The sequence below is a fragment of the Pezoporus flaviventris genome, unplaced genomic scaffold, assembly GCF_033815535.1.
Source record: "Pezoporus flaviventris isolate CSIRO_AGI_PZ_B2104156 unplaced genomic scaffold, CSIRO_AGI_Pfla_v1 ptg000213l, whole genome shotgun sequence".
NCBI classification, from domain to species: Eukaryota; Metazoa; Chordata; class Aves; order Psittaciformes; family Psittacidae; genus Pezoporus; species Pezoporus flaviventris.
Genome location: NW_026892761.1, coordinates 4464646 through 4486909, shown reverse-complemented (window position 1 = coordinate 4486909; position 22264 = coordinate 4464646). Strand labels below are relative to the sequence as shown.

The window sequence follows — 22264 nt, the reverse complement described above, 5'->3', positions numbered from 1 at the left end:
GCGCTGTGGAAATACCTGCTCTTGAAGCATGGAGTGTCCAAGCCCTGCAGCTGAGGACACCACACGTGTCCGGTGTGATCTTCTGGGCATCTCGTGAGTGGGGTCTCAAAACCTCAGGTGAACAAGAGGGGGAGTTTTGAAGCCTCTGTTTCTGTTTTGGTGCCTGCTCAGCAAAAACTTCCCTGCTTTTAATCTGAAAAACCTGCTTTGATGTATTTTAAAGAAAGAGCAGTATTTTACAGGAGAAAGATTGAACAGTTGAAAAAACCCAAACCGACCCAAACAGGTATTTTATTATTTTTATTATTTACCCCCCAAAATGGCCACACTGATCCCAAATCACCCCCTGGGCAGGATCATGGAGGAGCTGGGGGCAGCACTCTTGTACAGAGCAGTTTTCTCTCCTTCTGGCTGCTGCCCTGTCCCTGGAATAAAGAGGGGCTCATGGGAAACAGGGAACGGCTGCTTTGGTTACTCTTCTCCCTAACACGAGGGCAAAGAATTGCATGAAGTGATCCAGGTGGAATCCTTTTTCCACAAGACAAATTCACTGTGGAACTCACTGCCAAGAGGTACCAGAAGCACAAAGCTAAGGAAGTTTCAAAAGAGGAAAAAAAACAAGGTTAAAAGAGATGTGAATGAGAAGAACATCTCTGCCTGCAAGAGGGGAAAGCCAGTCTTTGGGACCTTTGGAAAACGCAGTGTCCAGGATACCACCAGCATGGGGCACCTCCAGGAACGCCTCCATCCTGGCAGCATGCATGTAATCCCTCCTTGGGCTTGTGAGGTTCTCCATTCCCCCTGCGTGCTGCTCAGAGCAGGGTGAAAGTCGTGCTGCCCAGCTCAGGCAGCCTGGGAGGTGAAATGCAAAGCCAGGCAGGAGCCATTGATGAAGAACACATCTTCAATTCCAAGGTGTGAGAAGATGCACAGGCTCAGCAAGGCAGCAGCCAGTTGTAGCTAAACACTACTGGAGCCTGAAAACAGTCCTGGCTTGGGGTGCCCACCTATTCTACAGCCACCCAAAAGTCTGAGAGCAGCAAGTGGCTTCTGTGCTGGGTATGGGCCATGGATGAGCAGGATCTATGCCATGCTCTGCAGAGGAGCTCAGTCCTACAGCCTCCATAGGAGAAGGTTCCTGCTGAAGATCTAAGACACAGCCCCTTCTGGGAACAGCTTTCCCAGCCCAGCAGATGCAACAAACACCCTTCTTGGAAGAGCAGTTTGCTAAGGAAAAACCAATTGGCACACTAATTACAAGTGACTGATTAAAGGACTAAAAGGGAATTACTCATCTTGTTAAAGGCAGGCACCTGCAGAGCTCTTCTTGCCATCAGAGCGACAGCATCCTCCATACCACAGAGAGGACACCTCTGCTCAGCAGTGCGGGCGTGTGAAGCACAGCCTCTCATCCAGCACCGACCCACAGCCACCCGCCCGGCACATCCCAAGGAGCAGCAGCACATTGATCCACCGCAGGCAGGGAGGTCGATTCTCTTCTAACACCAACGTGGCCTGCTCTTACTTGGGTTTGCCACAGACGGCTTCTCCGTGTGCTTCTTCTTTCCCATCCCTTGCAAAGGCGCAGCCAGCGGCCACATCAGGCAAGAAGCACAGAGCAGGAGCCTGCCCTGGGAAGGTCCAAGTGTTCCTGCCTCAGGGGCACCCAGTTAGGCAATACAGGTTATCCCAGAGGTCAGGCCAGAAGCTTGGCCAGAGCACTCATAGCACAGTGTGGTGCCAGAGCCAGTGAAGGGACAAGGGTAAGGGTTTTCCAGCGGGAGCTGCACAAGCACAAGGCTTCCTTATAGGAGTGGTTGTGTGGCAGACCTGCTTTAGGGAATTTTTGCTGGATCAGGTTGTGTCCAGTCCCAGAGAGATGCTGCTCTCCATCTCCTGTTAGCCTGAGCAGACGAGCAGTGCCAGGAAGGGAGAGCAAGGAGCATGGGCAGGTCGTTCAGGTCTGCTCTGCTGCGTAAGAGTAGGCTTTCCTCCCATGGAGCCCCGTGGTCAGGACACAGGCACTTTGCAGCAGGACCCCAGCCAAGAGCAGGCTCCTCAGTATTCCCTGGGTGAGGAAAGCAGAGAGAACAGACATTGCAGAGCTGCAGGCTGCAGCAGAGGACATGGCTCCAAGGCTCCTCTTTGCAGCCGTGTTTCAGCACACAGCCCTCAGCACAAGTCTCTCCAGTTAAGTTCCTCATAACAAGGCAACCTCTTTCCCATGCATGTCACAAAGATGCTTGGCAGGCTCAGCGGGATGAGCTGGTGGGTTGTGGAAGATCCCGTACATTCTCCTCTTCTACTTCCTCTGCCAGGACACAGATCTGTAAGCCTTACAGGTGGTTATGACTCAAAAGCTGACCTTGTGGGCCATGACACTCAATGTCCCTCTTCGCGCCCTCGTTCCTCCCTCAAGGCGTTGATTTTAACATTTGCTCATTTTAACACTCCAATTATGCAACATTCCTCACCAGATTTTGGGAGCACAACTAGGTCGAATTCCTGTCCATATGTGAGCAGAGTGCATTATCCAGGCTTCCTGGCATCAGTGTGAAGGCAATTAAAGCATTTCTTCTCTTTGGGTCCCTTGCTGGCTGGACCGATTTTATTCTCAACATCATGATGTCACGTTAATGAAGGCTCCTCCGTCCCTTCTGCTTGCCCTTCTCCTTCATTGTTTCCTATCCTGTCCCACACCCTCCTTGCCCCCCATGCCCTCAGAGGAAGGTGTCCATCCTGAACAGCATCTCATGGGCTGCTGAACCTCCATGCTGCCAGCCAGGCACTGCCACAGGAGCCACCTTCTCCCCCAGAGCCTCACCACCACCCTCCACATGCCCAGGAGTCTCTGAGGTCCATCATTAGTGTGGATTAGTGAATCCCTCCTCAGTGATCACAGGCTTGTGCATACCCAGTGTATCTGGGTCCTGGGGAAGGAACGTGACACCCAGCTCGTCAGTGGGTTCCCTCAGTAAGAGCATCCCTCTTCTCTGCTGGGTACCACTGTGTGCACGGTTATCTGACTGCATGCAGCAGAGCGGCTCAGTTCTGCTCCATCCAGCTCTGTCCCCCATCCTGCCAATGAGAACCTCAGAGCTGCTGTCAGGTCCCCTCTATGTCTCTGAGGTTCCTTTTGATTGACTATGATGTGGGATTGGGATCAGTCTTTTACACCCTCTGGTAGTCAGCGGTCACCATGGGTGGATCTTTTGCCTCACCCTCTTGCTTAAATCATAAATCACAGGCAAGATTAATGTGCATTGTCTGTGTGTCCAGGGTACCTTCCTGTTGGGAGAGCAGGAAGGGGAACGGCACATGCAGTGTGCTGTAACCTTGTTTCCCTCCTCCTGTGACCCAAACAGAACTCTTCTGCTGACAAATCATCTGCGTGGGGACCTTTGCAACGTCAGTGTGCCTCTGCCAGCTCCGCTCAGAGAGAGGAACACGTTCCTCACAGTTCAGCAGGACTTTGCCACTCCTCCCACCTTTGCCTGGTTGTTTCCTCTGGTGCTTTTCCATTCATGCCTCCTTCAGAATCATGATGCTGGCTACAAATCTCTCCTCTTCCTAACAGCCACATCTCATCTGCGCTCTCCCCAGCATCTCTGCCTTTCTTGAATGTGAGGCAGTGATAACTCGTATCAGGCCCCAGGCATCCTTCATACAAAATCTCATTCTTTCTGGGAGACCCACAAGACCTAAATGTGTTTGTTTTATCCAGAGAAATGGTCATGAGATTAGAGGTACAGGAACACACACATATTTGTTGTCTTCATTTCTGTTGCAGGATTTGCACAGAAGGATACTATGGCCTATTGCATAAAGGAAAGCAGGCCAGAAGTTTGTAATGACTATCTGAACTTAGAGTCTGTAAGGCAAAGTATTAGAAGGAACTCAAGTTGGGGATGATAGCAGGAGGAGGGGAGCATTGCATTCAACAGTGCTTGCCATCACTGGCAGCCTGCATGCCTGGCTGTGCTCTTCACAGCATCCTGTGCCTTCATTCCCTCAGGGACCCCTGCTTGCCCCCTGCTCCCCACCACTCCCCTTGGTCTGCAATCCACTTCCCTGGGGTTACACCACCTCTCATAGTGCTGTGTGTCCTTCAAAGCGTGTAGATGAAGCCCTCAGTGACGTGGTGTAATGGTGGCCTTGGCAGCGCTGGGGAATGGTTGGACTTGATGATCTTAAGGGTCTTTTCCATCCTGGTTGATTCCATGACTCTATGTTGTCTTCAATCCCACCCGCTCCACAGAGCAGCCGTGATGTAAAGCAAGCTGCTCCTGAGAGCAGGAGAAAGAGGGGGATGATGGAGGTGGATCGTTGGGAGTTAGCTTAATGTCATTGTGCTGGTGGCACAATCGTTCATTTGCATTTCCTTGGGGCATTGATGCTGATATTAATTAAAGGTAATTATAGCACAGCTTTCTCGGTGCAACAGTAGCACGCAAAGACGAGAGCAGTATTACAGGCAAAAATATTCCTTCCTCTCAAGCTTCAGTGGCAGCTTCTATTTAGAGGAACCTGTTGGGTGGGTGGAGGCCTGGAGTCCAGGCACTGCTCCTCCCATCCGTCAGAGTCACCCTATGCCAAGGGATACCAATATCAGCACCATTCCTAGAGGATCTCAGGAATACCCTGAGATGGCTGGTGACAGACATAGACATGATGGGTGACGGTAGCACTGAACAGGTACTTCCAGCACAAGTTGGTACTGGGTGTGATACAGGGCGTTGGGCACTAGTGGTGGATACTTGTGCACCCAGGAGGGATGCTGGCAGCACTGACAACGGATGCTCATGACTTTCATGGTGGACATGAGCAGCTCTAATACACAGTGTTACCCTTCATGGCAGTACCAGTGGCATTAGAGCAGAAGAGCAGTGGCTTTGCTCTGGCAGATGGATGCTGATGCTGCAGATGGCTGTAGGTACCACTAGCCATGGATACTGGCTGTGATAATGGCTATTGCAGGCTCCGGATTACTGGCTCAAACCTAACTCAACTGACTAGTAGGTGGAATTCACTTTTTATGTGGAGAGAGCTGTGAAAAGGTTGGGTGGTATCAATGCAATTACCACTGTGTGGCCCTTCTGCAGCACGCAGACTCGTCATACCTTGTCTTACCACATTTCTGAGCAAGGGATGTGTCATTCCCATCCCTTGCTTCTCAGCAGCGAAAAGCTGAGCTCCCCAGATTGTCCCAGCATCGCGCCTGCCTCTTCTCAATGCAGAAGAGCAAACATGCCTACCATGGGAATTAATTGATGTAAACCCCAAATAATATTTAGTCTCACTGATTGTAATAATAATATAAATAAATAATTCTAGAATAAATAAATAAATAATGATATAATAAATAATTCAGGCTGTGATCTCTGCTGCAATGCACAGATTTCTGAGGACACCAAGAAACACCAGGGGCTGGTTCCCCCCCCCCCCCGTATTTATTTACTTTGCTTTTCATAAGGGAACATTTTTGTCAGTTGTTTGCAGTGCAGCTGATGGTGAATGACAATGAAGAAGGAAGCACAGCGCTTTAGCTGCGATACAGTAGCACCTAGTGACCAGATGGAAGAGATGTACAGTGTGAGCTGCTCAGGTTTAATGAGCAGCGCTGGTAGGTGAGAGCAAGAGGCAGGTTTTGGCAGGTGAATAGATAGGACACCAAAGGTACCTGGCTGCCATCTGCCACCCCAGTCAGGGGGTTTGGCCCCAGGATTGTCCCTTCTGCCTTACCAGACTGCTCTGCCATGGCTCAGAGCAAAGTGATCAGCCCAGAAGATGAGGCACAGAGGGTTACGGAATCAGCCCTGCTCAGGACAGTCAGCTCCTGGCACAGCCAAGAAATGAAGGGACAGCAAAGGGGCCTCTTGAGGGATTATTCCATGACAAAGAAACAAAGGCAGGAAAGTCAAAGAGCACTTTGGCAGTCCTGTGCCCCCGAGAGAGGAGCCCAGGCATTTTGCATGCTCTCCTTTTCACCCAGGTGGTTTGCAGTCTGTCCTTTCAGCCCACGTGCAGCATGGAGATACCTGGGACCCTTTGATGCATCTCCCGCCCTTCCGACGGGTATTGCCTCACCTCTGCACGTAGGATGCTTTCTTGAATTCGCCTTGTGCCTTTGCTAGGACTTACTGAAGACAACCTGGGTGTCAGTCAGAGCTGTCACGTCTTTGCAGCATCACAGTTATGGCCTGGGACATTTGGCAGGAAGACATCACTGAGCTCTTTGTGACCTGAGGATGTTTTCCTCTTTCTCTCTGCCTGGCAGGTCTTCATGAGGGACAGCTCTGGAGGGACACAAGGTGCACAGGATGCTGAACCTGGCCTAGACCCCAAGCCCAGCAAGCTGTGAGAGGTACAGTATGGCTCGGGGATGGCTTTGGGAGCCAAGGGGGGTACAGGGTGGTCAGACAGATCTGTGTGCTTGTGGTACGAGGGGCAGCAGAGCAGGAGGGAGCAAGGGGAGCTGGAGAGGGTGTTTCAATGACAACCCTGCCTCCATCCTGTAGTGAATCCTGCAAGGCGCCCATCACTAAAATAAAGTTATGAAATCTAATTCCGATTGCTATAGTAACGTCACGCCTCCGCGCTGACCTACTTCGAGACAAAGGAAGTGCTCCCGCAGCTTGGAACACACAGGAGGCTGCAGACGAGCCTCAGTCTGTTCTCTGGGAAGAGAATGGCAGAGGGAGCTCCTGGTTATTCCCCTCCTGCTTCCCCTTGCCCCAGGACCCTCAGGCAAAGGGCAACCCCTTTGTCTCAGGCGCTGAGCAAATCCGCTGCGGGAGAGCTTCTCCATCCTGCATCCCAATCACAGGCTCCACCTAGCTTCCTCTGGGTGTTTAGGCAATAGGAACATCTGCCCTGGAGCAAAGCAACGTCCTTGCAAAGCTGCAGAGACCTGGTGGTGCTGCAGACATCCCCTTTTGGAGCACCCCGCTGCTGCTGTGCCATAAACACCCAGGGCAAGGAGCCTGTCCCTGCCCTCCCAGTTGTCCTCACCTCCCCATCATCTGTTTAGTCCATGTCCTGCTGGTCCTGGGGCTGTTGTTTGCTCTGGTACACAGTGAGACAGGAGGATCCTGTCTTTTTACAGGGACTTTTTACAAGGGCAGGCAGTGACAGGACAAGGGGAATGGCTTTAACCTGACAGAGGGGAGATTGAGATTAGATATTAGGAGGAAGTTCTTCACTGTGAGGGTCATGAGGTTGCCCAGAGAAGCTGTGTCTGCCCCATCCCTGGCAGTGTTCAAGGCCAGGTTGGATGGGGCTTGGAGCAACCTGCTCTAGTGGAAGGTGTCCCTGGCCGTGGGTTGGAACTGGATGAACTTTAAGGTCCCTTCCAACACAAACCAGTCTGGGATTCTGTGATGATTCTATGACCTGGCTGGTGGTGTGGGGCAGGGTGATAGCACAGAAGGCCAAGCAGAGTGGCCTGCCGCCTTCTGAGTCAAAAGTTGTCAGTGCAAGTGTGGACAACCTCCATCCCAAGGAGTCACAGCATAAGCAAGGAAGAGCAGTCATGTTAAGTGCTTTTCATCATCTGTTTGCTCCATGGAGGTCCTTGCAGACACACACACACCCCTCCAGGCCTATTGAACAGCACAGACCAGAACAAATCAGTTTGGGTCCCAAATGGCCTCATTAGCTGCTCTTCCAGACAAGCTGGAACATGCATCATATTGTCACCAGCATGTGCCGTAAGTGCTTTGTAAGGGAGCAGAGACTGCAGGTGAGTACCAAAACAGTGACCTTTGCTCACTGGTCCTTCCACTCCATCTCATCAACTCTCCTGGAAACTCTCCCTTATTTGTCTTGCCTTCATTTGCCTCCTTTGACCTACTTAATGCTTTGCATTTCCTTCTTCAGAGCAGATCCCATCTTCTGGAGAACTTTGAGAAACTTCTATTTAGGGACAAATAGGTTGTAAAGTTTCTGGGGTTTTGTTCCCCTGAGAGATGATTATATTACCAGTGACATTTGCATGAAAATAAGGTCTCTGCCTCTCTAAAGAGTTCATCTGCTCCTCCAGCTTAGTCAACACCTGCAGCCAAAGATCTTTGTCATACTGCAGCCATTTTTTCACAGCATTTGGTTGTGCTGCTACCAAAGAAAGAAAGAAAGGAGGAAGGAGAGGAAGAAAGAAAGAAGGAATAGTATCTAGACGATATAAGGAAGAAAAATTATCATCCTCTGTTTTGGGATGGCCCCAGTCAGATCCTGCTCCTCCTCATCTTTGCTGGCAGTCCCAGCAAAGATATCCCTTTGCCTGAAGAACAAGCAGGAGACTATTGAGGGTCCCAGGGCTGTGGGGCACTATTCAGCTCTCACAAGACCTTGGGATTCCACATTAAAAAGGCACAAAGCACTTATTTACACATGAAGTGAGATGTGAGGAGATCATTCCACCGGTGACATGGGACTCAGTAGCATTCAGAAATCAGTGCTGCACACTCTCTTAAGCACCTGTGCTAATGTAGCCCGTGCTGGGGTTTGCTTCATGCAGCATTAACTGCCTGGAAGTTGGACTTGTAGATGAGCTGGGTGAGCCCATTGGGACACCTTCAGGCAATGGGCATATGGGCCCTTGTAAAGCAACTCACCCACCTCCTAAGGAGGTGCTGCAGGTAGACGAGACCCATGACTTGCTGAAACCACTGTCTCCCTCCACTGTTGTGCAGAGAGAAAGTGAGGGGCAAAGGGTGGGTGTGATGCTGTCATACCTCCATGTATGTGGATACATCCACGTAATGTGGGTATGATGCTGATGACAGCATCACAGCCACATTATGGGAAGTCCACATAAACCCCATGGGTGCTCCTCAGGAGATCCTGGCTTAGGCTCCTCTCAGCAGCTCAGGGTGGGCAGCATTGCCTGGTACCCACCACCCTTGGGACAAAGCTTCCTGTCAGCAGTGGGAACCTTCCCGGGGCAAAGCGAGCAGCAGAAGGAGGCTGGAGCAAGCTCTGTTGTATAATGAATTGTTCTAAGTAGAAGCTGGCTATTTTTATCCTCTGCGATTAGATTCTGAACTGTGAATCATCATTAATGCAACACCCTGGGAGCCGGCGGCCCCCCTCGCTGAATGCCACATGAAGTGTTCCTGCTAATTCAGGGAACATTTGAATTCATGCGTGTAGGCAGGACCAACGTCACCTACACCACAGTATACAATCTTTAAAGCCTCTTGCGGCAGGGCGAGGGGAGTCATTTTTCTTCTGCAGGTTGCGAATCATTTATTCCTTATCTAGCTAGTTATTAGCGTGCTGCTAGGTTTCTATATATAAAAGCCACCCATGTGTTTGCAGCCGGCTTGGATGGCTGGGCCAAGGTTTACGTGGGAGATCATGCTCTGTGGAGCTCTGGAGGAGCGGATGAGCAGAGGGCAGGACTAGTTGACACCAAAGGGTGCATGCAAGCGCCATCAGGACAGGGGTTTCTTCCTCCTGAAGGACTTGTGCTCTGAGCAGTCCCATTTCACAGGCTGCTGCTTCCCCTGATGATTCTACCTGCCTCTGCTGAGCCGTACACATCCCTCCCCAACCCATCCTGTTCAGGCCAAGTTATGATCTCAAGAGACGCTTTCCAACCTAAACAAGTGTTTATTATGTAAAGGCCAGCCAAGAAGCCTGGGTGAAGGTCTGGCTGTGTGTCTGGCGCCTGGTGTTTTGCACAGGAGCAGTGATTTTGTGGTGTATTCTGCTCTTTAGATGGGACGTGAGAGAGGTTAGGATGAGAAAACAGAGCTCTCTCGGGAGGAGGAAGGTTCAGAGCAAGGATGCAGCCCCTGGGCTGGCATGCAGCGTGGGGGCAGCAGCTTTGGTGTCTCCACAGGGAACAAACTTAGAAGGTGTTGGAAAGCTCTGCTGGTGGGAATAGCAGGAAAGCTATGGATAAGCTGTGAGGGGGAGGCAGGGAGGAGAGGGAAGCAAGGGAAGGGAGGAACGATGCTTTTGGCTGTGATCTGGGGAAGAAAGAAGAGCTCTTCAAGTACCGTAATTTCAAGGACTCACCGAGCCCTGTCTGGCTGGGTTGGATGGGCAGCCATAAGCTGGGCAGGCACGTGACAGTGAGGATAGGACAGATAGCTTGGAAACCATGCTTTGTTCCTATCTACACTGCATTGCAGCTGTCTCCTCCATCCACTTCCTTTCAGTTGCCTCCTGCTCTGCCCGCAGTTCAGGCCAGCCTAATCTCTCTGCTGTTAAAAAAGAGACCGAAAAGCAAATATTTGCAGTCATTGAAGTATCTGTTACAACAACAGGGTTTTTTCAGCTCACAATGAAGATGTGATTCAGTCTCCCTGAAGTGGAAAGAACCATCTCCCACCAGCTCCAGCAGCCCTCGGGGCTGGCCCCATCTCCCACTCACAGCAGATGAACACAACATCTGTGGGTCCTCCAGGAGGGAAGCATCAGCAGCGCTCAGCCAGGGGTGGAGAGGAGCCCTGCTGGGCAGGAAGTTCTTCAGGCAAGGCTATCATCTCCTGCACTGGAGGCTTCATGCCCTGCTCAGTGTCTGGAGCTGCAGATGTGTTTTGCAGGAGGTGGTGCTGTAAGGGAATTGAGTGCAGCAGGTCTGAGTCTGCACATGGGCAGCTCCAGAAGAAGACAGCTCCAGATGGGGTTCAGAGTGGTTTGGGACACACAAAACTGCCATAAATCAGGTCAGGTCACTCACAGAGACCTCAGCATCAGCAAAGCCATTGGGAAGAGGAAGGGCAACCCTGAAAAAGAACAAGCTGAGGGGAAGGAAGGTAACGGGGCAATGCAGCAAACCCAGCCCCTTCCCCTGCATCCTCTCCAGGCCCTGTTATGACCATCTGCTAACCGGGGTCTTCTCCTGCTGCCCATGCCAGTGGGAGTCACTCACCTCCCTGCCCTGGTGCCCAGTTTGGGGCTGAGGGATGCAGTGGGTCCCTGGGAGACCTCCCTTCCCGGTGTGAGAGCTGCAGGATCATGGATTTGGGAGATTGAATTTCCAGCTTTTCATCCTTCCAAATTAAAGAGATGGTGGGGAAGAGGCTTGTTGGGTTTTTCCCTTCCCTGACCCCACGTCTTAGGGAAGTGCCAAGGATTGCAGAGAGTAATCAAAATGTAATGAAAACAGTTTAATCCATCTTAAAGGGCAACCAGCTCCCAGGGGATGCAGCAAACAGTGTATGGTGGGCACCAGGAGCCAGGAGAGCTCCCTTCGCTTTTCCTCCCTCCCTGCTTGTCCCCACAGCCCCTCAGCCACTCCTCCCTGACCCTCTGCTTCTTGAGCTGTCCTGAGCCAGTCCAGCCCCCAGCCCCACTCTTCCCTTGCAAGCCAGGCTTTCCTTGCTTTGCATTTATTTTCATTCCTGTTATTTAATTTCATTTCATTTCCCTATTTATTTTGGGTCCTAAGGCAGTTTCACTTCATCCTGGAGCCCAATGAACACAGAAGCAGTGATGCTAATCTGCTCTATGGCAAAGCAGTCACGGGGCTGAAGTCTCTCTCAGGAGTGCCTGGGAGACTTTAGCTTCAAATATTGATTGCCCTTTGTAGGAAAAGACGTATTTACTATCAATATCCAGAGACATCCCATTATAATCAAATCAGTGCTGTGCTGTCTCCTTGGGGACTGTGTGACTCCTGCAGCGTAACGTGATGGGGGAAGCACAGCATCCATCAGAGCTGGGGTGGCCTCAAGTGCACAAGCCTGAGTGAAGGACCTTGCAGGGAGCCTGGAGCTGGGACATGGAAGGAAAGGGGAGAGAGGCCACAGTGAGCAGAGCTGAGCCTGGGCAGAGCAGGGAGTTATTCAGGAGGATTTGGGCTTCACCTCCAAGTCAAGCAGGGCTGACGTTGCCTGTCTGTGGCTAGATGGAATGTAAGGACCAGATGAATGGCCCATTCTGGAGCCTGTCCTTCTACACCCCATCCTTCTCTTGTGTCCAGAGGGTTTCCTTTCTCCTGGGGCTTTTTGTCACCTCTCTTTAACCACTGTGCTGATGCCAGCTTACACAGTGTAGTACAGGGCTGCCTGGCACATCCATGAGCACTTCTGCGGCCAGCACCCACTGCTGCTCCACCAGCTCACATGGGTGCTGTCCCATGGGCAAGGGACTCCAGAGAGGCTAATGCCCCAAGCTGCTGAAGAGCACAAGGGGAAAAGGATGGCACCCAGCAGTACCATAAGCAGCCAGACCCTGGTCAAGGCTAGTGTTGCATTGGGTGTTTTGGCAGGAGAAGCAGGTTTACTGTTATCCCTGAGCTCAGGCCAGGATAACGCCATGTCCTCATCCCCAAAACACATGGGATCCTAAGAAGACCCACTCCATGGGGCCATACAGCTTCCCCAGGGTTGTTTGAGGAGAGGTGGGACCCCCGGAGCAGGGTTTGAAGGACGAGGAGCAGGAGCCTCTGTCTGCGCTCGCTGTCTTCAAACCACTGCTTTAGAAAGACCAAAGCTTTGCTGGGAGTAAGAGTTGGATGGAGACTTTAAGCGATGGAATACATGGCACTTCTCTTTTTCCTTTGTGCCTCCAAACAACCATTTAAAGCCCCAGCTGCTTTTCCTTATTAATGTGCTTTTTCCCTGCGCGAGGAAGGAAAAGAAGCCTGTCAAGTCCTGTCGTTCTCCACTGATTGCTGACTGCTCCCTGCACCAGTTTGGTCCTCGCTGCTTTTGCTGACCAGACTGCATGAAGGAGGATGAGCTCCTAGGGGAAAACCAGAGCTAAATCTGTGGCTTGACAGGGAGAACCCAGGAGCTCTGTTGCTCTTAGGACACCATTCTCCTCCTTGTTCCCTAGGAAAAAGCAAATCGGGGCTTGCTTTCTCTCAAGCTCCCGGGAGGCTCTGAGGTTCAGTCACTATTTTCCCTTCTAGGTGCATTTGGGGAATATTGGATCATCCTGGGGTTGGAAAATGCACACACCTCTGTCACTGCAGCCCCCAGAGCAGCCCCTTATCTTCCCAAGGAGCAGCTGTTCACCTTCCTGTCCATGTTTTGCGTCCCTGGACTTTGAGCAAGCAGGATTTTATACAAGTAGCCTAGGATCTCAGCCCCCAGACTTTTACACCTGTAGGATGCTTCAGTGTTTGTGAGTTGCCATTAAACAACACTCAAGCTAAAAAAGGAACTAAGAAACTAAACTAAAAACTAAAAGGGATAAGAATCAGTTTGTTTAGGTCTTAAGCATGGAAAATCAACTCAGTGATTGACAGCTCATCATATGTTCTGTTCATTGATTTCATTCAAGCAGCCCCAAAGAGTTTGTCTTTTCCCCCTGTATAACCCAGTGCAGACAAGGATCCTTTTGAGCCAAGCAGGACAAGGAAGGTGCACTGGGGAAGCCTTCAGTGAGGAGCTCCCTTTCCCTAAGGGGACCCTCTGTATCCAGCTGCCCAGGAGCAATGCAGAGAGGCAGGAAAGATCAACTGAGCCGCAACCAGCTTCTGAGGTCAGGCTCCAAGTGTTCAGAAACACCTCTGCTCTCATTGCAGCTACTGAAACCATTTCCTCTGGGGTAAAACACGCCATAAACCATGGTGTTTGTTGGAGAGGAGACGTTTGACATCAGATATCAGATTAGCACAGCTGCATGCGACACAGAGAACAGGGCTGCCAGCCCCTTCCGAGACCCAGGAACCACAAAGCAGAATGCAAGAAGAAGGGATGCTTGGCTCCAGCCTTCCCCTGGCTCAGGCAAGGCCCGTGTGCAGGGTTTGACAGCAGGTTTTCCTCCAGCCTCCTGAACAAATGGGACGGGAGCAGTGATTTGCTGGCAGTGCCCCTGTTAGCCTGTGTGACACTGCCTGGGGAAGGGATTCTATTAAATAAACATGTGCAGAGACCAGACAAATAGCAGCAGCGTTGTTTAAGCAGGCTGTGGTTGAGCACTGAGACACCCAAGTGCTTAAACTGCAGCTAGAAAGAATGAATCCTTCCCCTCCTCTTCTCCTGTACCCTGTTCTCTCCAGCACCATGTCTCACGTCCCTTCTCCTCCCTTTCTGCCATCTCATCTCCCTCCCGTCCTGCTTCCATCCCTTAACCTTGGTGGCAGTTGTTTTCAGAGCTGGACCAGCCCTGGCAAGGAAGCCCCACTGCAGAGAGGCTGCCAAAGGGGTTCTCAGCAGGCTCTGAGTGTCTGTCCTCTTCCTTCAGGTGCAGGGGAGTCTGCAGGAGAGCAGGGCCAGCTCCTGCAAGGGCTCTGCCACACCAACCCTGAGCAATGGTCTGGGAAACACTGGGACCATGAAGGGCTTAGGAGATAACAGAAGCCGCCACCTTTCTGATAACCTGGACTCCCCTCAAGACTCTCTTTATGCCCCCCAGGACAGGAACCCCTATCTCCTCAGCCCCACCGACTCCTTCACCATGGACCCCCGATTCCCAGCCCAAAACACCCTCCACGGCGACTGTCTCCTTCCACTCAACAACCAGATCTCCAACAGCAGCACATTCCCGCGCATCCATTACAACTCCCACTTCGAGGTCCCGGATGACAACCCTTTTCCAAGCCATGCCCAAGCCACTAAAATCAACCGCTTGCCTGCGAACCTCCTGGACCAGTTTGAGAAGCAGCTGCCCATCCACAGAGACGGCTTCAGCACCCTCCAGTTTCAGAGGAGCGATGCAAAGCACCGCAGCGAGAGCCCTGGGCGCATCCGGCACCTCGTCCACTCGGTCCAGAAGCTCTTTGCCAAGTCCCAGTCTCTGGAGGGCCCCACCAAAGGCAACGTGAATGGCAAGAAGGGGACGGATGACGCCAAGCAAAACCGGAGGAGCAAGAGCAAAGACCGGGCGAAGACCTCCGAGCCCAAGCGCAGGACCAGATCCAACATATCAGGCTGGTGGAGCTCAGATGACAACTTAGACAACGATACCTGCAGCTACCGCAACCCAATGGGCCTCATGACGCTGGGCAGGCAGCCGGACCACAGCCAGCCCAAGTACTTCATGCACGCTTACAACACCATCAGCGAGCACATGTTGAAATCCTCCAAGAGCAATAACGACCTCAAGGTCACCCCATGCACCAATATCCCCATCAACAATGACTCCAACTACATTAAGAGGGGCTCCTGGTCCACGCTGACGCTCAGCCATGCCCGGGAAATGTGCCAGAAGGCCTCGGCCACGATCGACAAAGCCTTGCTGAAATCCAAGTCCTGCCATCAAGACTTGGCCTATCACTACCTGCAGGTGGGTGCAGTGAGGGGTTATGGCTTCTCCGTGCAGGGAGAATACAGGAAAACAGGGAACACTCTCTTAGTAGGGGCCCTATTGCACCCTATTACCAAACAGCTCCTGATGGTTCAGGTGCCACCTCAAGCCACTTTGCCAGGAGAGGACTGGGTGGGTTAAATTCACCGTGGCCCCAGGGATAGCCCTATGGGGACACCGGTGTTGCTGGGCTCCAGCTCTCCCAGTGCTGCCCCAGGACCCCCAGCCCCTGTGCTGGACCATGGCAGTGTGGTGATGTGCCTGCACCACAGCCTCAGCACCCTCATCCCTGTCTGCTGTGGGGCCCCAGCACACCCCCAATGCCCACCACACCGTGCAGATGCTGTGGTGGGGTGGACTCTTGGGCAGCCAGGCATGGAGTTGCCCACATGTACCCATTATCACTTGATGCCCATCCATCTGGGTACACCAAGGGGCTGTGGCTCATATCCCAAGCACTGCCACCACCCCCAGGTCTGAAGATGACCAGTGATAACTAATGCTTACCCCCTTATATCCATGCATCGCAAGGATGTGCCGGCGTGCCCAGTAAGCCCTGCTCTACAGAGCTTCCCCGGAGCGCTGGTAGGACCTGCAGCTCTGCAGGGCATGGCTGCCTTTGGCACGTGGGGCAGGGCTGTGGGGCCAGGAGGGCAGTGCCAGCCTCTCTGCTTGCATGGCACAAGCCTGCATGGCTAATGCTGGTTTGACACACACCAAGAGCGCCAGGTCACAGCACTGCCTGAAGAACATAAACCCAGCTGTGCCCTAAGAGGGAGGAATGAAGATAAATAAGCCAGGCCTGGCTGGGGGATTAAGGGGGGGACTAGTCGATGTGTGTATGTCTCCAGCATCCTTTTTAATGCAAAGGTGTCATGGGCTCCCCTGGCTGTGGCCAGCAGGCTTAGAAGCTTTAAAGAGCAATGAATTATTGCAGCACACCCTGCTCCCAATTGCTTGCTGGCCATGGCTGCAAATCAAATTGCAGAGGGACTTAACTCCATCAGGAACGTCATCAGGGAAAACGTTCTCGGCCTGGTTTCTTTTTCTTTGCCCGCCTCCTTATGAGGTTAAAGAGCTGCAGCCAGAGCATCTGCTGGCACTGATACCCCTCTGGGTGCAGTGGCAGAGCCCAGCGCAGGCAAACCAAATGCAACCACAGCAGCCCCTCACCTTCAGGGTTTGGCCACGGCTGGGGGTAGGAGACTGCCGTGCTGGTTATTGCCCTGCCATGTAACGAGGTTATTGCCCATGTAATGAGCCTCCGTTTCTCGACAGCCTGACGGAGGGCTGTGGGCGCAGCTGGGTGGCGTGAGCCCGGCCAGCAGCTGGGCAGCCCAACCGCTGGGCTGGGAGGACACGGGGGCCACCCCGCCGCAGCCGAGCGAGCCCCCGCGGAGCTGGGACCAGCCCCTCAGCCCTGGGCAGACCGACGCGGGCAGCGGCCAGGTAGGGATCTTGTTTTGAGGGGAAGCTTTTGCCCAGCTCCCTCCCAGCCCTGACCCTCCTGGGACCATCAGGCAGGGTCGGCAGCCTGCACCACCGAACTCGGAGCGGGAGCAGCGTGGGTAGGGAGAACCCCGCACTCACTGTCATCGTGGATGGAGGGGCATCGGGAGGTGCTGCGGTGTGAGCAGCATCCTGAGGGACTGGGGCAGCTTCTGCAGCCACCAGCACCTCGCCTTCAAAGCCAAGACCCCAGGCACCCAGTCCAGAAACATGAGGTTTGGTGCTCCCAGAACCCTAGAGGTCACAGATGCTCAGGCTGAGATGGCCCACGGGTGCCCGGTGTAAGCCCCAGAGGGCAGGCACAGGGCTCAGGGCCCTCAGGGCAGGAGGGGGTGATATATCCAGGCCCCTGTCAGCATGGGAAGGGGACTAAACTGGTGATGGAGGAGTCACCTCTAGAGCCCACTCTGTGGGAGATGTCATTGTGCAAAGCCACACGTCCCCTGCCGCCTGAAGCAGGATGAGCCCACTCCCTGCTTCTGCCATGGTGAGGGACTGCGGGCATCTGCCTGCACACAGAGCCTGGTTCTTTGGGGACATGGAGGCCCTGCCCTGCTGCTGCCAGGCAGAAATGGCTGGTGGGTTGCAGAGGTGGGGAAGAGTCCCTCTGACATGAGGGAGGGCAGGAGGTGTGGGATGGGGACAAGCAGGACCCCCCAGCCTCCTGGCTGGACTAAGCCCCCAAAGCTCTTCACTTCTCCTGCCCCATCAGCAGGCTCTGGATAATCTTGGGGCTCATCAAGGACTAACGGGGGTCCATATCCAGACGCAGACATTGGAGCTGAGAGTGGGTGATCACACAGCTCCAGGTCCAGCTCTGTCCTGTCAGGGTTGGGGGTCTCTCAGGAGCAATCCCCAAGGTGACACAGCACTGTCCTTAGAGCAGTCCCCAGGGAGGGAGGCTCTGCTCCACATCTGTTCCCTCTTCTGCCCTCCCTAGGAGGTCAGGATCCCAATGGCCAAGCAGCTCCTTATAGTGAGAGATGCCCCAGGCAGGGGGTGAACAGCCCCAGGCACAGACTCAAACTCACATCCACGGACACCAAGACCACATTGAAGGGACAAGCAGTGTCGGGGCTCCCAGAGGACAGTTGTACCAAGGGCACCATCCGCCTGATGCATCATCCAGATCAACCTCCCCAGTCAGACCACAATGAAGATTCCTTAACCCCCTGTAGCCTCCAAAATAAAGTCAGGATCCAGATGCTGCTGCCCTCCACCAGCCCCACAGAGCTCCCGTGGGGCAGGAAACCCAGCCAAGCTCCTTCCCAAAGGCTGCCTCACCTAAAGGACAGATGGGACCCACAGGCAGCCTGGGCTCTAGCTTTTTCTCTTGAGGCCATACCTGAGACCACACCACGAGGGGTCCGGCCCCGGAGGGAGCAGCAGTGTCCCCGCATCGGGCGCTGGAGCCTGGCTGCATGGCACGTGCATCCCTGCACGCTGCACCCGGCCTCGGCACGTCTGTTCCTGTGTGGTGCATGTCTGTGTGTGCTGGGGCTGGGCTGCATGGCAGAGCTGGCACACGTGTGGATGGAACCCGGGTTGCTCTGTGAGTGTCTCTTCCCCCAGACCTCCCCGAAGCAAGGGGAGCAGGGCAGCTCCAGGGTTGGAGTTCTCCCCTTCCCTCCTCTCCCCTCTCTGTTAATGCTCCAGGTGACAGGGGAATGCGCCAGGCAGCATTAAGGCAGGGTAAAACCTCAGTGTAGCCCCTTCTTCCCTTTCTCCTCCATGCTCAGAGAGCAGAAGAGCCAGAAGATGCTGATTCTTTGCAACATGCAGTATTGTGGCAAGGTGGTGACAGTGGAGCCCAACTCCCAGGGACGTGTACCTGAATCCCACAGGCTTTCCCCTGTATAGTGGAGGGCTGTACAGTGCCCTGGCCCCTGCCTGGCATGCCTGGCTGTTGGCAAGCTCTCACCCTAGGCAGGGGCTGCAGACCCCAACCCTCTTGCCCAAGACCTTTGCAGGCAGGAGGCTGCAACTCACCCTGAGGAGAAGGCAGGCAGCAAAATGCAGCCCCAAGTCAGACCTAACACTAATGCAATGGGTATAAAAGTGCTTCTCGGAGCTCCTGCCTCCTTTAGGAAAGATCAGAGCCAACCACCCCAGTGACTGGTAGGATCTCTCCCACGGCAAGATCATCCGGGGCTGGCAGGATCCCTCCTCACTGGCCTCAGGGCCACCCAGTGCAGGCAGCTGGGCAGAAGGAGGCCTTACAGCAGCAGAGAAAGGGCTTTCTGTGTGTAAAAACCTGCTGGATAACACCCGGTAGCTCCGGAGCCGGGCATCCTTGCCAGCAGCCATTGCCAAGCAGGAAGATGGCAGGAGGCAGAGTGGAAAGAGCTGGGAAAACCAGCGGCAGCAGCAGGTTTGTGCCTCGTGTGAGACTCGCTCAGTGTTGGTCCCCACCTGCATCTCACACACAGGTAATATAGTCCCTGGGTCTCTGTTCTATGTCACCCAATAACACGGGTCCTGGCTCATGGGTGCAGACCGTGATGGGAACCCACAGGCTGTTTGAGTTCTGTTCCACATCGTGCTGGGATCATGTCCTGCCTTCTCCCACACACACAGCAAGCAGGCTGGCAGGACATGGGCTGAAGAAAGCCCTGAGGGAGCTAAGCTGCTGCACATGGATAGAGCCTGCAGCTGGCACATGCCAGGCCCTCTCAGGAGAACCAGAAGCCACTGTCTGCAGATCTGAAGTTCATCTGGAGATGTTGCACCCCAGCAGCAGCAGACGGCACCCTCAGGCTGGCTCTGGCTCCCACAGAACATGCCTGCTGTTGAGCAAGGAGGAGAACAGGAACCACGCAGTGCTTGACAGCTCTGGCTCATCACAGGGAGCTGCAACACGGCTCCGTGCATCCCCAAAGCACTACACAAACACCGGCTGATTAATCCTATGGCCCCTCGGGGAGCTGGGCAAATCCAACAGCTCCAGCCAGCAGGCCGTGTGGATGCTCTCAGCAGCACAAGCCGTGCTCAGCACAAGCCCCTCTGCTGCTCCCCATGGCAGCCCCGAGCCAGCCTGCTTCCCGCTGTCTGCGTGGATTGCACATTGCTGCATTCCCCACATCTTCCCTTGGTTCTCCTTGACCACATATCCTCATCTCAAGGGCAGGTCAGGGGCTGGCTGCAAACCGAGTTAGCCACGAAACCAAGGCTGGCTCCTGGCAGCTCAGGTTGCCCTATCTCTGCTATAAAGGGACTTGTGAGGACCTGGCTTGGCTTCAGAAATGACTTTCGTGCACTCAGAGTCACACTGAACTCAGAAACCATAGAGGGTGTTGGGCCCAGGGAAGGTCTGGGCTCTGATCCACAGGTCTACAACAGCTTTTGACTGCCCTGAACAACGTGAGCACTTCGCGTTACCTGAGCGTGGGCTTTGCACTGTGTGCCACTCCTGTCCCAGTGCCCACCGCAGAGCTGGTGAGACCCATCCCTCCCCGTTCCGTCCGGCATTGTGCAGCTTGGGTGCGCATGGTGCGGTGTGAAGGTGGCCTGGGTGCTGGTGGGGTGAATGGCTGTGGGTAGGTGTGCTGCAGCAGAGGCAATCAGGGCTGCCTGGCATGACCTGGTAAGGGAGGGTCGGAAAGGAATTGCGCTGCCCATTCCCACTGCTCCAGCTGAGGCTCCAACAGTTGTCCTCGACACCAATCCCCCCAGGTCCCCATGATCCCGCTGGTCCCAGAGGTGCCGTCCCCCACATCTGCTCATGCTCCCCTTACTGTTGCAGGTGCCTCAGGGGGAGTGGAACAACACGCTGTCTCGGGACAAAGACAGCGAGATCCCGTGCCGGCGCATGCGGAGCGGGAGCTACATCAAAGCCATGGGGGATGATGATAGTGAAGACTCAGAAACCAGCCCCAAACCATCCCCGAAAACTGCAGCTCGGAGGCAGAGTTACCTCAAGGCCACCCAACAGTCCCTGAGTGAGCAGAGCACCACACAAAGGTAATGCTGGAGCTCCTCCAGGAGCCCTGCTAAGGTCCGCAGGGGCCAGCCCAGAAGCTGATGCATCCTGAGGCCAGGGAAGATGACCTGAGAGGTCTGGAACTATTGAGGGAGGAAGGAGGCACAGTGGCTTGAGCCAGCGAGGCAGCAGAGCAAGGGGAACAGAGCAAAACCTGGGCAGGAGGCTGGTTCTTGCAGGATGGGGTCTGTGTGGCCAGCCTGACCAGAGGTGATCCCCTGCAGTGTCCTCACCAGCAGCTCTGCATCCCGAGACAAGGCACCAGGGGCTGGAAGAGGCTGTTGGTGTTTCGGGTGCTGTGGCTCAGGAGCAAAGGGCAGCAGGAGGAGGCAGGAGCCACCATGGATGAGCTGGTGATGTTCAGCAGACAGAGCCAGAAGTGAGGGTACAGCAGGCAGTGTGGGGAACCCTCGGGGTAGCCCCAGATTGCTGACCAGATGCTGCCTTCTGCTGAGAGATGGTGGCAAAATTAACTGTGGGGAGCCCTGGAAATGCCTGCTCTGAATCCATCCCTGTTCCCCACTTTCACATCCACTTCAGGGGGAGCTGAGCTGTGTCCAGGAGTCTCTGATGCAAAATACTTGAGAGACAGATTCTTCCTGTCTTGGGTTCATGGTCCATTCAAGTCATGTCCATCAGGGTATGACCTCAGTGGGGCTGCTGGAGTCCGTCCAGAAGCCATGGGCAGTGTTTAGGAAGCCAGAGTATGGTGTTAGAGCAGGAGAGGCAGAGCTGGATGAGCTGTGGATGCAGCTACACAGGAGAGGAGGGGTCCGGGCAGGGCTGGGCTGCACACGGGCATTGCTGGAGGTTCACTGCGGGGAAGGAGGGGGCCCGCAGCCCTTGGTGCTGCGCTCCAGTGAGGAATGTCGCATCCTGGTGCGCCCATCATCCTCCGGCCAGGCCGCTGAGGTCTTGTGCCGGGCACAAGCAGGGGCGGCACCAGAGCATGATCACGGCTGCCATCTGCCGACAACCACCTCGCCCCCCGCCCTCCGCAAGGAGCTTTTTGGATGCTGTGGCCACTTTGGCTGCTTCAGAGCCTCCCTGCGGGGCCCCGCCAGCCTGGGACAGCCCTGGGATGGCAGCGGGGACACAGTGCCCTGGCACAGCCCCATGGCAGCCCTCGATGAGGCCCTTGGTACTGGGGCTGCACCAGCACCGGACCTGCGGTTTGGGACAGGAGGGACTGCAGGGAGCACGACCACAGCCTTAGCCAGGACAAGGCACAGAGGAGTGGGGCATGATCGGTCCTTGTGAGAGGGTCTCTGCCCTTCCAAAGTCTGTTGCCTGCTTTGACTCGGCTTCCCCATGGGCAGGCTGCGGGGGGCAGTCAGAGTGAAGCCCAATGGGAGGGAAGACCGCTCCCTGCTCTCCTCACACACCAGGATGGAGATTCAGGAGGTGCCACAGTCCTGCCCGGAGGAGTGCTTCCTTCTGCTCCAAGAGCAGTGCACTGGGTGCCCAGCATCACCTCCGTGCTGCCCCATGTGCCTGTGCCTGTGCCTGGCAGAGGGTACCACAGGCAGGGGTGATCTGGCTGCTCTCCTGGCAGGGCAGCAGCTC

General features: G+C 54.4%; 1 protein-coding gene across 5 annotated transcripts in view; it reads left to right on the top strand.

Annotated features, from left to right (window-relative positions):
• DLGAP4 (DLG associated protein 4) overlaps positions 1-22264 on the top strand; it is a 128695-nt gene that overhangs the window by 61844 nt on the left and 44587 nt on the right. For 3 of the 5 annotated variants that reach the window (XM_061441666.1, XM_061441664.1, XM_061441665.1), the window contains exons 3-6: positions 6278-6364; positions 14149-15189; positions 16489-16659; positions 20462-20679. In XM_061441666.1, coding sequence (XP_061297650.1) covers positions 14239-15189; positions 16489-16659; positions 20462-20679 — 1340 coding nt within the window. In that variant the 5' untranslated portion in view covers positions 6278-6364; positions 14149-14238. Of the gene's footprint in view, positions 1-6277; positions 6365-14148; positions 15190-15741; positions 15796-16488; positions 16660-20461; positions 20680-22264 lie in introns of all 5 variants that reach the window. The other 2 variants (XM_061441667.1, XM_061441668.1) reach the window with 2 other exon arrangements.